The sequence below is a fragment of the Nansenia antarctica genome (assembly GCF_963989245.1).
Source record: "Nansenia antarctica genome assembly, contig: SCAFFOLD_252, whole genome shotgun sequence".
Classification (NCBI taxonomy): Eukaryota; Metazoa; Chordata; class Actinopteri; order Argentiniformes; family Microstomatidae; genus Nansenia; species Nansenia antarctica.
In genome coordinates this window covers 35,001-47,814 of record NW_027663460.1, presented here as the reverse complement: position 1 = coordinate 47,814, position 12,814 = coordinate 35,001, and the positions used below count along the sequence as shown (strand labels likewise).

Genomic DNA, 12,814 nt, shown 5'->3' with positions numbered 1-12,814 from the left:
GTGCTTGGGTATCCCTACATAAGCCTAACATCTAACCCTAAGCCTAAGCCTAAGCCTAACCCTATGTAACCCAGACGTATAGAGCCTATTAGACATACCCATACACTAAACAGACATGATAAACAGGAAATCAAATTCTTAACTAAATGAATTAATTCTAACCTACAAGATACAATCAAAACAAAAAGCAGACAACAATAATTTAATTAATATTTATTAAAACACTTGTGACTTGAAGTGGTGTTTCACGCAATACATGTGAGCAATGATAGAGCGAGAGAGAGAGATTGCTTAGTGTAGAGCAGCCAATCAGATTGCTTAGTGTATCCAGCAGAGCTTGAGAGACCGGAGATCGGGAAAAACATTAGATAACATTTGATAATTGAATAGAAGACATTAGTCTTATTGTCTGCCACCTCTGATGAAGCGTGTTGATCCGGTGAGGAAAAAAAGCTGTAGATGAGTCTGTCTCTAGTCCAGTCCTGTTGGACAGAGTCTGTCTCTAAGTCCAGTCCTGTTGGACAGAGTCTGTCTCTAGTCCAGTCCTGTTGGACAGAGTCTGTCTCTAAGTCCAGTCCTGTTGGACAGAGTCTGTCTCTAAGTCCAGTCCTGTTGGACAGGGTCTCTAAGTCCAGTCCTGTTGGACAGAGTCTGTCTCTAGTCCAGTCCTGTTGGACAGAGTCTCTAAGTCCAGTCCTGTTGGACAGAGTCTCTAAGTCCAGTCCTGTTGGACAGAGTCTCTAGTCCAGTCCTGTTGGACAGAGTCTGTCTCTAAGTCCAGTCCTGTTGGACAGAGTCTCTAAGTCCAGTCCTGTTGGACAGAGTCTCTAAGTCCAGTCCTGTTGGACAGAGTCTCTAAGTCCAGTCCTGTTGGACAGAGTCTGTCTCTAAGTCCAGTCCTGTTGGACAGAGTCTGTCTCTAAGTCCAGTCCTGTTGGACAGAGTCTCTAAGTCCAGTCCTGTTGGACAGAGTCTCTAAGTCCAGTCCTGTTGGACAGAGTCTGTCTCTAAGTCCAGTCCTGTTGGACAGAGTCTCTAAGTCCAGTCTTGTTGGACAGAGTCTGTCTCTAGTTCAGTCCTGTTGGACAGAGTCTGTCTCTAGTCCAGTCCTGTTGGACAGAGTCTGTCTCTAGTCCAGTCCTGTTGGAGAGAGCTGAGGGCGTTACCATGGTGACGTGTCTACCTGTATCTGTGTTTTATGGCTGTTCAGCATTGGAGGCTGGCGGAGGTAGAAATCAGAGGATGGGCTCTTTGTAATGCATGTTTGATACCATCCCAGCAGCCTCCACTGCTGTACACAGTGACCCAACAGACTGTGCTTCCCCTTTACTGTGCTGACAGTTCCTCTTGGTCTTCTGCCACCTAGTGGTTTAGATTCTGTAGTACACCTGGAGCTAATAACTAATAAAGAGGCAAATAAAATAGACTGAATAGTAGCATGAACTGATAAGGCCAGCCTGTGTTACCATAGCGCTAAGTGTCAAACGAGTACATCGTTATCCAGCATGATACGTTCAGTTAACACTAGAACAGCCATGAGTAAAGAGTGAGTAGAGAGAAAAGGGTTATATCTTTGCAGTCGATCAAATTTCAGGACCCTCCTTTCATGACTTTTCCTAGATATGTGCGTTCTACCACCCAGTATCCTGACATTTTCAAAATCAGGATAATCTAGTATGAAGCTATTTTGCCGTTTTTCTATGTAGGAAGCAGGCTAATTTACAAGCGGCCAACTAGTGGTCGTTGTGTGTAAATAGCAGCTTGAGGATTATAAAGAGGCGGCTCTTTAGTCGGTAAAAAAGGCACGGCTGTTCTAGTGTTAAGTGTTGTTGTGGTTGTTTTTTACACTTTAGAGTTCAGGCACTACTAACATTTCCCCCCCACACATACACTTATCAACACACACACACACACACACACACACACATACACTTATCAACACACACACATACACTTATCAACACACACACACACACACACTTATCAACACACATGTCAAGTTGAGAGGGCCTGTGCAGTGTGCAGGAGGGTTCATTATGTATAGTAGCATGTATAGTAGCATGTATAGTAGCATGTTTAGTAGCATCTCCAGAAGGTTCCATCACAGCTCCCCTGACGTGGTCTTGTTAACCACCCTGACCCCTGACCCCTGCGGTGGTCTTGTTAGCAGAGTCTTAAACAGCCGAAGGTCAGACTGAGGTCACCAAGAAGTCATGTGGTCTGGATCAACTTCTTAACGACCCCTGTCCCCTCTGACCTCCGACCCCTCCAGGGTCAGGGTTAGGGCTGGGGTCAGAAGTCTCGGTCCCAGCCTGAGAACTCCTCATCGGCCTGGGTCTTGTCGAAGGGGAAGCGGTCGAAGTTGATGTAGCAGGGGCCCTGGGGGGGATGAAGGGTAAATGACCTAACTGTATATATATATATGTAAATGACCTAACTGTATATAACTGTATATAACTGTATATAGCACCTCTATCATGGGTATCACCACTATAACTGTATATAGCACCTTTATCCAAAGCGCTTTACAACGGCCTCTCATTCACCCATTCACACACACATTCACACACCAATGGCGGCCAAGCTACCATGCAAGGCGCCGGCCCGCTCACTGGGAGCAATTTGGGGTTCAGTGTCTTGACCAAGGACACTTCGACATGTAGCCAGCCGGGGCTCGAACCGCCGATCTGCCAACCTTGCGATCATTAGACGCCGGCTCTACCTCCTGAGACACAGCCTCTACCTCCTGAGACACAGCCTCTACCTCCTGAGACACAGCCTCTACCTCCTGAGACACAGCCGCCCCACAGAGACATAATGACACAGACATGGGGTGGGGGTAGTGGATAGTGAGTTCCCACTTAATCCCACCTGGGAACACCACCACTAGTGTGCCCTTGAGTAAGACCTGGGAACACCACCACTAGTGTGCCCTTGAGTAAGACCTGGGAACACCACCACTAGTGAGTCCTTGAGTAAGACCTGGGAACACCACCACTAGTGTGTCCTTGAGTAAGACCTGGGAACACCACCACTAGTGTGCCCTTGAGTAAGACCTGGGAACACCACCACTAGTGCCCTTGAGTAAGACCTGGGAACACCACCACTAGTGTGTCCTTGAGTAAGACCTGGGAACACCACCACTAGTGTGTCCTTGAGTAAGACCTGGGAACACCACCACTAGTGTGCCCTTGAGTAAGACCTGGGAACACCACCACTAGTGCCCTTGAGTAAGACCTGGGAACACCACCACTAGTGTGTCCTTGAGTAAGACCTGGAAACACCACCACTAGTGTGTCCTTGAGTAAGACCTGGGAACACCACCACTAGTGTGCCCTTGAGTAAGACCTGGGAACACCACCACTAGTGCCCTTGAGTAAGACCTGGGAACACCACCACTAGTGTGTCCTTGAGTAAGACCTGGGAACACCACCACTAGTGTGTCCTTGAGTAAGACCTGGGAACACCACCAATAGTGTGCTCTTGAGTAACACCTGGGAACACCACCACTAGTGCCCTTGAGTAAGACCTGGGAACACTACCACTAGTGTGTCCTTGAGTAAGACCTGGGAACACCACCACTAGTGTGCCCTTGAGTAAGACCTGGGAACACCACCACTAGTGTGCCCTTGAGTAAGACCTGGGAACACCACCACTAGTGTGTCCTTGAGTAAGACCTGGGAACACCACCACTAGTGCCCTTGAGTAAGACCTGGGAACACCACCACTAGTGTGTCCTTGAGTAAGACCTGGGAACACCACCACTAGTGTGCCCTTGAGTAAGACCTGGGAACACCACCACTAGTGCCCTTGAGTAAGACCTGGGAACACCACCACTAGTGTGTCCTTGAGTAAGACCTGGGAACACCACCACTAGTGTGTCCTTGAGTAAGACCTGGGAACACCACCACTAGTGTGTCCTTGAGTAAGACCTGGGAACACCACCACTAGTGTGTCCTTGAGTAAGACCTGGGAACACCACCACTAGTGTGCCCTTGAGTAAGACCTGGGAACACCACCACTAGTGCCCTTGAGTAAGACCTGGGAACACCACCACTAGTGTGTCCTTGAGTAAGACCTGGGAACACCACCACTAGTGTGTCCTTGAGTAAGACCTGGGAACACCACCACTAGTGTGCCCTTGAGTAAGACCTGGGAACACCACCACTAGTGCCCTTGAGTAAGACCTGGGAACACCACCACTAGTGTGTCCTTGAGTAAGACCTGGGAACACCACCACTAGTGTGCCCTTGAGTAAGACCTGGGAACACCACCACTAGTGCCCTTGAGTAAGACCTGGGAACACCACCACTAGTGTGTCCTTGAGTAAGACCTGGGAACACCACCACTAGTGTGTCCTTGAGTAAGACCTGGGAACACCACCACTAGTGTGTCCTTGAGTAAGACCTGGGAACACCACCACTAGTGTGTCCTTGAGTAAGACCTGGGAACACCACCACTAGTGTGTCCTTGAGTAAGACCTGGGAACACCACCACTAGTGTGTCCTTGAGTAAGACCTGGGAACACCACCACTAGTGTGTCCTTGAGTAAGACCTGGGAACACCACCACTAGTGTGTTCTTGAGTAAGACCTGGGAACACCACCACTAGTGTGTCCTTGAGTAAGACCTGGGAACACCACCACTAGTGTGCTCTTGAGTAACACCTGGGAACACCACCACTAGTGTGCCCTTGAGTAAGACCTGGGAACACCACCACTAGTGTGCTCTTGAGTAACACCTGGGAACACCACCACTAGTGTGTCCTTGAGTAAGACCTGGGAACACCACCACTAGTGTGCCCTTGAGTAAGACCTGGGAACACCACCACTAGTGCCCTTGAGAAAGACCTGGGAACACCACCACTAGTGTGTCCATGAGTAAGACCTGGGAACACCACCACTAGTGTGCCCTTGAGTAAGACCTGGGAACACCACCACTAGTGCCCTTGAGTAAGACCTGGGAACACCACCACTAGTGTGTCCTTGAGTAAGACCTGGAAACACCACCACTAGTGTGTCCTTGAGTAAGACCTGGGAACACCACCACTAGTGTGCCCTTGAGTAAGACCTGGGAACACCACCACTAGTGCCCTTGAGTAAGACCTGGGAACACCACCACTAGTGTGTCCTTGAGTAAGACCTGGGAACACCACCACTAGTGTGTCCTTGAGTAAGAACTGGGAACACCACCAATAGTGTGCTCTTGAGTAACACCTGGGAACACCACCACTAGTGCCCTTGAGTAAGACCTGGGAACACCACCACTAGTGTGTCCTTGAGTAAGACCTGGGAACACCACCACTAGTGTGTCCTTGAGTAAGACCTGGGAACACCACCACTAGTGTGCCCTTGAGTAAGACCTGGGAACACCACCACTAGTGTGTCCTTGAGTAAGACCTGGGAACACCACCACTAGTGCCCTTGAGTAAGACCTGGGAACCCCACCACTAGTGTGTCCTTGAGTAAGACCTGGGAACACCACCACTAGTGTGCCCTTGAGTAAGACCTGGGAACACCACCACTAGTGTGTCCTTGAGTAAGACCTGGGAACACCACCACTAGTGTGTCCTTGAGTAAGACCTGGGAACACCACCACTAGTGTGTCCTTGAGTAAGACCTGGGAACACCACCACTAGTGTGTCCTTGAGTAAGACCTGGGAACACCACCACTAGTGTGTCCTTGAGTAAGACCTGGGAACACCACCACTAGTGTGTCCTTGAGTAAGACCTGGGAACACCACCACTAGTGTGTCCTTGAGTAAGACCTGGGAACACCACCACTAGTGTGTCCTTGAGTAAGACACTTAGCCCTCAGTTACTCCAGACCTCACTTTAGATAAAAAAAAACACTCAGTCCCCATGACCTGACCCATGACCTGACCCATGACCTGACCCATGACCTGTGACCCCTGACCTGACCCATGACCTGACCTATGACCGGACCCAGGACCTGACCCATGACCTGACCTGACCTGACCTGACCTGACCTGACCTGACCCATGACCTGACCTGACCTGACCTGACCTGACCTGACCTATGACCTGACACCTGACCCAGGACCGGACACTGTGAGGTCTTTATTTAAGTCTTTGCATCCAGGGCCCATGTTGTTCAGAACCTTTAATCTGGATCAGAATGATACCGATTCTCTTTTGCTATCCAGGATCAGATCCAGCTGGTTTCCCCAATACGACTCACTGAACTGGACTAGACTGGTTTAGACTGACCCTGGATCAGACTGAACTGGACCAGACTGGTTTAGACTGACCCTGGATCAGACTGAACTGGACCAGACTGGTTTAGACTGACCCTGGATCAGACTGAACTGGACCAGACTGGTTTAGACTGACCCTGGATCAGACTGAACTGGACCAGACTGGTTTAGACTGACCCTGGATCAGACTGAACTGGACCAGACTGGTTTAGACTGACCCTGGATCAGACTGACCTGGACCAGACTGGTTTAGACTGACCTGGACCAGACTGAACTGGACCAGACTGGTTTAGACTGACCCTGGACCAGACTGGTTTAGACTGACCCTGGATCAGACTGAACTGGACCAGACTGGTTTAGACTGACCCTGGATCAGACTGAACTGGACCAGACTGGTTTAGACTGACCCTGGATCAGACTGACCTTGCGGATGAGTTTGACGGTGGGCGCCTCCACCTGCCCCATACGCAGCTTGTGCCAGTTCATACTGCTGAACCACCTGGAGAGAGAACACAGGTCTGAGATCAGGGTTAAGGTTAGAGACAGGAGAGAGAACACAGGTCTGAGATCAGGGTTAAGGTTAGAGACAGGATGGAGAGAAGGGATGAGACCTCACAAAGAGAGAGAGAGACAGAGAAGGGGGAGTGGGTCTTCACAGAGAGAGAGAGAGAGAAAGAGAAAGAGAAGGAAGGTGAGTCCTCACAGAGAGAGACAGAGAGAGAGAGAGACAGAGAGAAAGAGAGAGAGAGAGAAAGAGAGAGAGAGAGAGGGAGAGAAAGAGAAAGAGAGAGAGAGAAGGGGGAGTGAGTCTTCACAGAGAGAGAGAGAAAGAGAAAGAGAAGAAAGGTGAGTCCTCACAGAGAGAGACAGAGAGAGAGAGAGACAGAGAGAAAGAGAGAGAGAGAGAGGGAGAGAAAGAGAAAGAGAGAGAGAGAAGGGGGAGTGAGTCTTCACAGAGAGAGAGAGAAAGAGAGAGAGAGACAGACAGACAGAGACAGAGAGAGATAGAGAGAGACAGAGAAAGAGAGAGATAGATTGAGTCCTCAGGAAGTGAGGGAGGGAGCCATGGTTACCTGTGATTCCGGACATCTTTGATCCCATTCTTGGTGTTTCCTAACCTCTGACCCTGACGAGGCCTGAGAACACACACACACACACACCAGAGAACACAACATTAAAGGCTGTCACACACACCTCTCACCTCCCCCTGACCTCTCACCTCCCCCTGACCTCTCACCTCTGACCTCCCTATGACCTCTCACCTCTGACCTCCCCCTGACCTCTCACCTTCCCCTGACCTCTCACCTTCCCCTGACCTCTCACCTCCCCCTGACCTCTCACCTCTGACCTTCTTATGACCTCTCACCTCTGACCTCCCTTTGACCTCTCACCTCCCTGTGACCTCTCACCTCTCACCTTCTTATGACCTCTCACCTCTGACCTTCTTATGACCTCTCACCTCTGACCTCCCCCTGACCTCTCACCTCCCTGTGACCTCTCACCTCTGACCTCCACTAGTGTGAGCGGAGGCCTGACCTCTCACCTGCACAGCTTGCTGATGAGGGAGCGCGCCCCCTCGCTCAGGTAGGGGGGGTACTTCAGCACCCCGTCCAGGATCTTGGCGTAGATCTTCTGGGGCTCTGAGCTGGAGAAGGGGGGGCTGCAACACAGACACATGTAAGGTTAATACACAGACACATGTAGGGTTAATACACAGACACATGTAGGGTTAATACACAGACACATGTAGGGTTAATACACAGACACATGTAGGGTTAATACACAGACACATGTAGGGTTAATACACAGACACCAAACACCAAATTGAGACTCTGCATGCTGAGTTCTGCAAATCCATTCTTCGTATCCAACGTTAAACACCAAATAACGCATGCAGAGCAGAATTAGGACGATACTCACTAATAATAACAATTCAAAAGAGAGCGTTTAAATTTTACAACCACCTAAAAGAAAGTCACCCTGACACGCTCCACAACAAAGCCCTTACCCACAGAGAGACTCTAGGGAGATGAACCCTAGCCCTAACCCTAATACTAACCCTTACCCACAGAGAGGCCCAATCCCGATTCTCTTTTTTACCACTTCGGCTCGTTTTGGAGTCACTCGTTTTGGAGTCACTAGTTTTGGAGCCAGAGCCGTAGTGGTTCCCCGGGGGAAATGGGACAACCCTTCACGACGTCATCCGTAGTGTAATTAATGGGTTAATTCATAGTCAGGACAGCGTATGCGCCTTAGAGAGAGTTCATGATATACCACTAGGTGACTGACAGGTGTCGAGAGAACCGAAGTAAACTGGTTATACCTTTGTTGAACCCAGACTCAAGTGTCTTATTATTCTATGTCCAAGTGACATTACACGTAGTATCGTAGAAAAGCATTGACGCTCGCAATTCATTCACAACTTGAATGAACTAGAACGCTATCAATCGATCAAACAAGTCATAAAATAAAAAAGAACAATGCTTCATTATCAGACCATGACAGAATAAGCTCTAACCTGTATGAAACCTGTGCTCCAGTGGTGTAGTCTAGGTGATACGCAGGACTATGCCGTATAGTATACCCACTAGGAAAGGCCAAGGATTTCCGTATACCCACATAAAAATGTGTGAGGATACGTAACAGCGTTTTGTGACAGAACTTTCACTTTCATTCATAAAATTCACCCCGTCTGTGTTACGAAGCACTTGACTTTTGGACCATTGGGACTGACTATAGCGTCATACACCATCAACGGGCGGAAACATGAAATATGTCAAAATGCAGCACTATCATGCGCAGATCAGCCTTATAACATGTAATTTATATATATATATATATAACAGCACAGATATATTTTTATGGCGTTACGAAATCCGATGTGACAGGAACACTGGAGAAACAGCCGCTGTCCACTGCATTAGTTAATAAAGGTTAAATAAAAAGTTTAGTTGTTTCCCCCCTATGAAAGCATTTATAGACATGCTTTTATGTCATGTATGCGTTATTATGCTTTGGACCTCCGCGTTAGCGAGGAGAGGCGCGTGCAGCGGCCGGGGAGAGTGCACTCTTTCCGGATAGACATTTATGCATGCTCTCTGGGTTCGAAACATAACTTCCCGGGGAGCCAGCGGGGTGGTTGATGGCTTAAAATGACCGTATAGCGATGTTGGAGTTAGCAAAGTAGTATTGTGTTTTTACCACCTTCCTAGCCGGTGTTATTAATGGACAAAGACGGTGCCCGGGGCACACTCTTTGCGGGTTAATAACGCCGCTTTACCGGGGCTTACGGTGAAAATTCAAATGTGTCCGGACAGGGGAGAGGACAGGGAATCTGAAACCATTTTAATGGTGTCGATACGACATTCCTATCACGATCGACACAGCTAGGAGCGACTGCCCTCCATCAAAAATGGCACATATATAGTACTAATACATATAATAGTACATAATAACAACTGCTCGGATAGGATTGCGGGTTGTTTTGGTTTAATACGTGCCATAGCTGTAAATAAAACATGGACATAGGTCATGCGCGTCTATCATGCACACATCAGCCTAACGTTAGATAGATAACTTCACATTAAATATGTCTATCATCATCCGCTGTCAAACGCCACAGGTAATCTTTTATTTCTAAACAGGAATGTACATCTCGATGTGAATCGCACTCCTTATGGGAAGGCTGTGCTTGACGCTTCCATGGGGCGCTGCATAGGCACAATATCGGCATAATAGCGATATTTCTTTGTTATGCTTGTTGTAAAGAAAAGGTCTATAATGCATTTAAATGAATGATACAACCCATTAATAATATTACCTAATAACAACTGCTTGGATTAGATTGCGGGTGGAAATAGGTCAAAATGTGCATCATGTACAAGTCAGACGAACGTTTGATAGATAACTTTACATATGTGTACCATCATCCGCTGTCAACCCTAACCCTAACCCTAACCCTTACCCACAGAGAGACTCTAGGGAGATGCCCCCTCAGCCAGCTGGTTCTGGGACTCTCACAGTCACAAGCAGAGCCACTAATTAGACTAAACCAAATTATAAGAAAAACTGAAAATACGCAGTGGCAGAATACCTGAGTACTGTGACGGAGCCAAAGCTAAGGAAATCCTTGACTATGTACAGACTCAGTGAACAGAATCTGGCCATGGAGAGAGGCGCCACAGGCAGACCTGGCTCCCCAGACCAGACAGACTGGAACCTCCTAGCAGCCTTTAACCTTTAACCCTCCTGCTCCTACCTGCCCACTAGCATCTCGTAGACCTTTAACCTTTGACCCTACCTGCCCACTAGCAGCTCGTAGACCTTTAACCTTTAACCTTTGACCCTACCTGCCCACTAGCAGCTCGTAGACCTTTAACCTTTAACCCTACCTGCCCACTAGCAGCTTGTAGACCTTTAACCCTACCTGCCCACTAGCAGCTCGTAGACCTTTAACCTTTGACCCTACCTGCCCACTAGCAGCTTGTAGACCTTTAACCTTTAACCTTTAACCCTACCTGCCCACTAGCAGCTCGTAGACCTTTAACCTTTAACCCTACCTGCCCACTAGCAGCTTGTAGACCTTTAACCTTTAACCTTTAACCCTACCTGCCCACTAGCAGCTCGTAGACCTTTAACCTTTAACCTTTAACCCTACCTGCCCACTAGCAGCTCATAGACCTTTAACCTTTAACCTTTAACCCTACCTGCTGACCAGCAGCTCGTAGACCTTTAACCTTTAACCCTACCTGCCGACCAGCAGCTCGTAGACCAGCACGCCCAGGGACCAGAAGTCGGCGGCGAAGTCGTGGCCCTGGTTCTGGATGACCTCGGGGGCCATGTACTCCGGCGTGCCGCAGAAGGAGTAGGTCTTCTCCCCGCGCACCAGCTCCCTGGCAAAGCCAAAGTCCACCTACACACACACACACACACACACACACATGCACACATACACACACACACACGCACGCACGCACACACACACACACACACACACACACACACACACATACACACACACACACACACACACACACACACACATACACACACACACTCACACACACACACACACACACACACATACACACACACAGAGGAGGGGTTAGGGGGGGGGGGTACTAGACAGGGCGTTGTTAGGGCGCCCTAGCAATGCCCTAACAACAACACCCTAGCAACACCCTAACAACACCCTAGCAACACCCTAGCAACACGCTAGCAACGCCCTAGCAACACCCTAGCAATGCCCTAGCAACACACACAGCCTGGGTCACCTTCTTATACAGGGGGGGGCGGTACCAGCTTGACGTAGCCTCTGGGGGGGTGTTAGGGGGGGTTAGAGGTTAGGGTTAGGGTTAGGGGTTAGAGGTTAGGGGTTAGGGGTTAGGGGGAGTTAGGGGTTAGGGGTTAGGGTTAAGGGGGGTTAGGGGTTAGGGTTTAGGGTTAGGGGGGGTTAGGGGTTAGTGTTTAGGGTTAGGGGGGGTTAGGGGTTAGGGGTAGGGGCGGGGGGGGTTAGGGGTTAGGGTTTAGGGGCGGGGGGGGTTAGGGGTTAGGGGTAGGGGCAGGGGGGTACCAGCGTGACGTAGCCTCTGCGGGGGGTTAGGGTTAGGCAGGGCTCGACAGTGCGACTGTTTTGGTCGCATTTGCGAGTGAATATATTTCTGTGCGACTTGGAAATACATTAAATCGCACCAGTGCGACTAAAAGACTGCTGAACTACGGTCATGCGCAGTCAAACTTATGTGTATAAGCGATGAGGGAATGAAAACAGTGAACAGAAACGCGTGTCGCAGCTTGACGTAGCCTCTGGGGGGGGTTAGGGGTTAGGGGTTAGGGGTTATGGGTTAGAGGTTAGGGGTTAGGGGTTAGGGGTTATGGGTTAGAGGTTAGGGGTTAGGGGTTAGGGGTTATGGGTTAGAGGTTAGGGGTTAGGGGTTAGGGCTTGGGGGGGTTAGGGGTTAGGGGTAGGTGGGGGGGGTACCAGCTTGACGTAGCCTCGGGCGTCCAGCATCAGGTTCTCAGGCTTCAGGTCGCGGTACATGATGCCCTTCTTATGCAGGTAGGCGTACGCCTCCACCACGCAGGCCGCGCAGAACACAGCCACCGGCTCCTCGAAACGCCCCCTGGTGGAGGGAAGACCCAATGGTTAACACAGAGGAGGAGGGGGTGGAGGGGGAGGAGGAGGAGGAGGAGGAGGTGGAGGAGGAGGAGAGGAGGGAGGAGGAGGAGGAGGAGGAGGAACGCCCCTGGTGGTTAACACAGAGGAGGAGAGGAAGGAGGAGGAGGAGGAGGAGGAGGAGAGGAGGGAGGAGGAGGAGGAGGAACGCCCCTGGTGGTTAACACAGAGGAGGAGAGGAAGGAGGAGGAGGAGGAGGAGGAGAGGAAGGAGGAGGAGGAGGTGGAGGGGGAGGAGGAGGAGGTGGAGGAGGAGGAAGGCCCCTGGTGGTTAACACAGAGGAGGAGAGGAAGGAGGAGGAGGAGGAGGAGGAGGAGGAGGAGGAAGAGGAGGAGGAGGAGGATGAGGAGGAACGCCCCCTGGTGGAAGGAAGGCAGATTGCCAGATTGCTTAGGGCCAGTTTCAACGCTTAACACTAGAACAG

General features: G+C 49.9%; 1 protein-coding gene across 1 annotated transcript in view; it reads right to left on the bottom strand.

The window, feature by feature from the left end:
- Window positions 1-2,292: 2,292 nt before the first annotated feature.
- The window catches only part of prkg3 (protein kinase cGMP-dependent 3), a gene marked incomplete at both ends in the record, with an annotated part of 39,097 nt that continues 28,575 nt past the window's right edge, over window positions 2,293-12,814 (bottom strand). Inside the window, 6 exons of the mRNA XM_080550797.1 lie at window positions 2,293-2,379; window positions 6,639-6,714; window positions 7,289-7,351; window positions 7,759-7,875; window positions 10,964-11,127; window positions 12,196-12,337. Of these exons, the coding sequence (XP_080406923.1) occupies window positions 2,293-2,379; window positions 6,639-6,714; window positions 7,289-7,351; window positions 7,759-7,875; window positions 10,964-11,127; window positions 12,196-12,337 (649 nt within the window). The remainder of the gene's footprint in view (window positions 2,380-6,638; window positions 6,715-7,288; window positions 7,352-7,758; window positions 7,876-10,963; window positions 11,128-12,195; window positions 12,338-12,814) is intronic.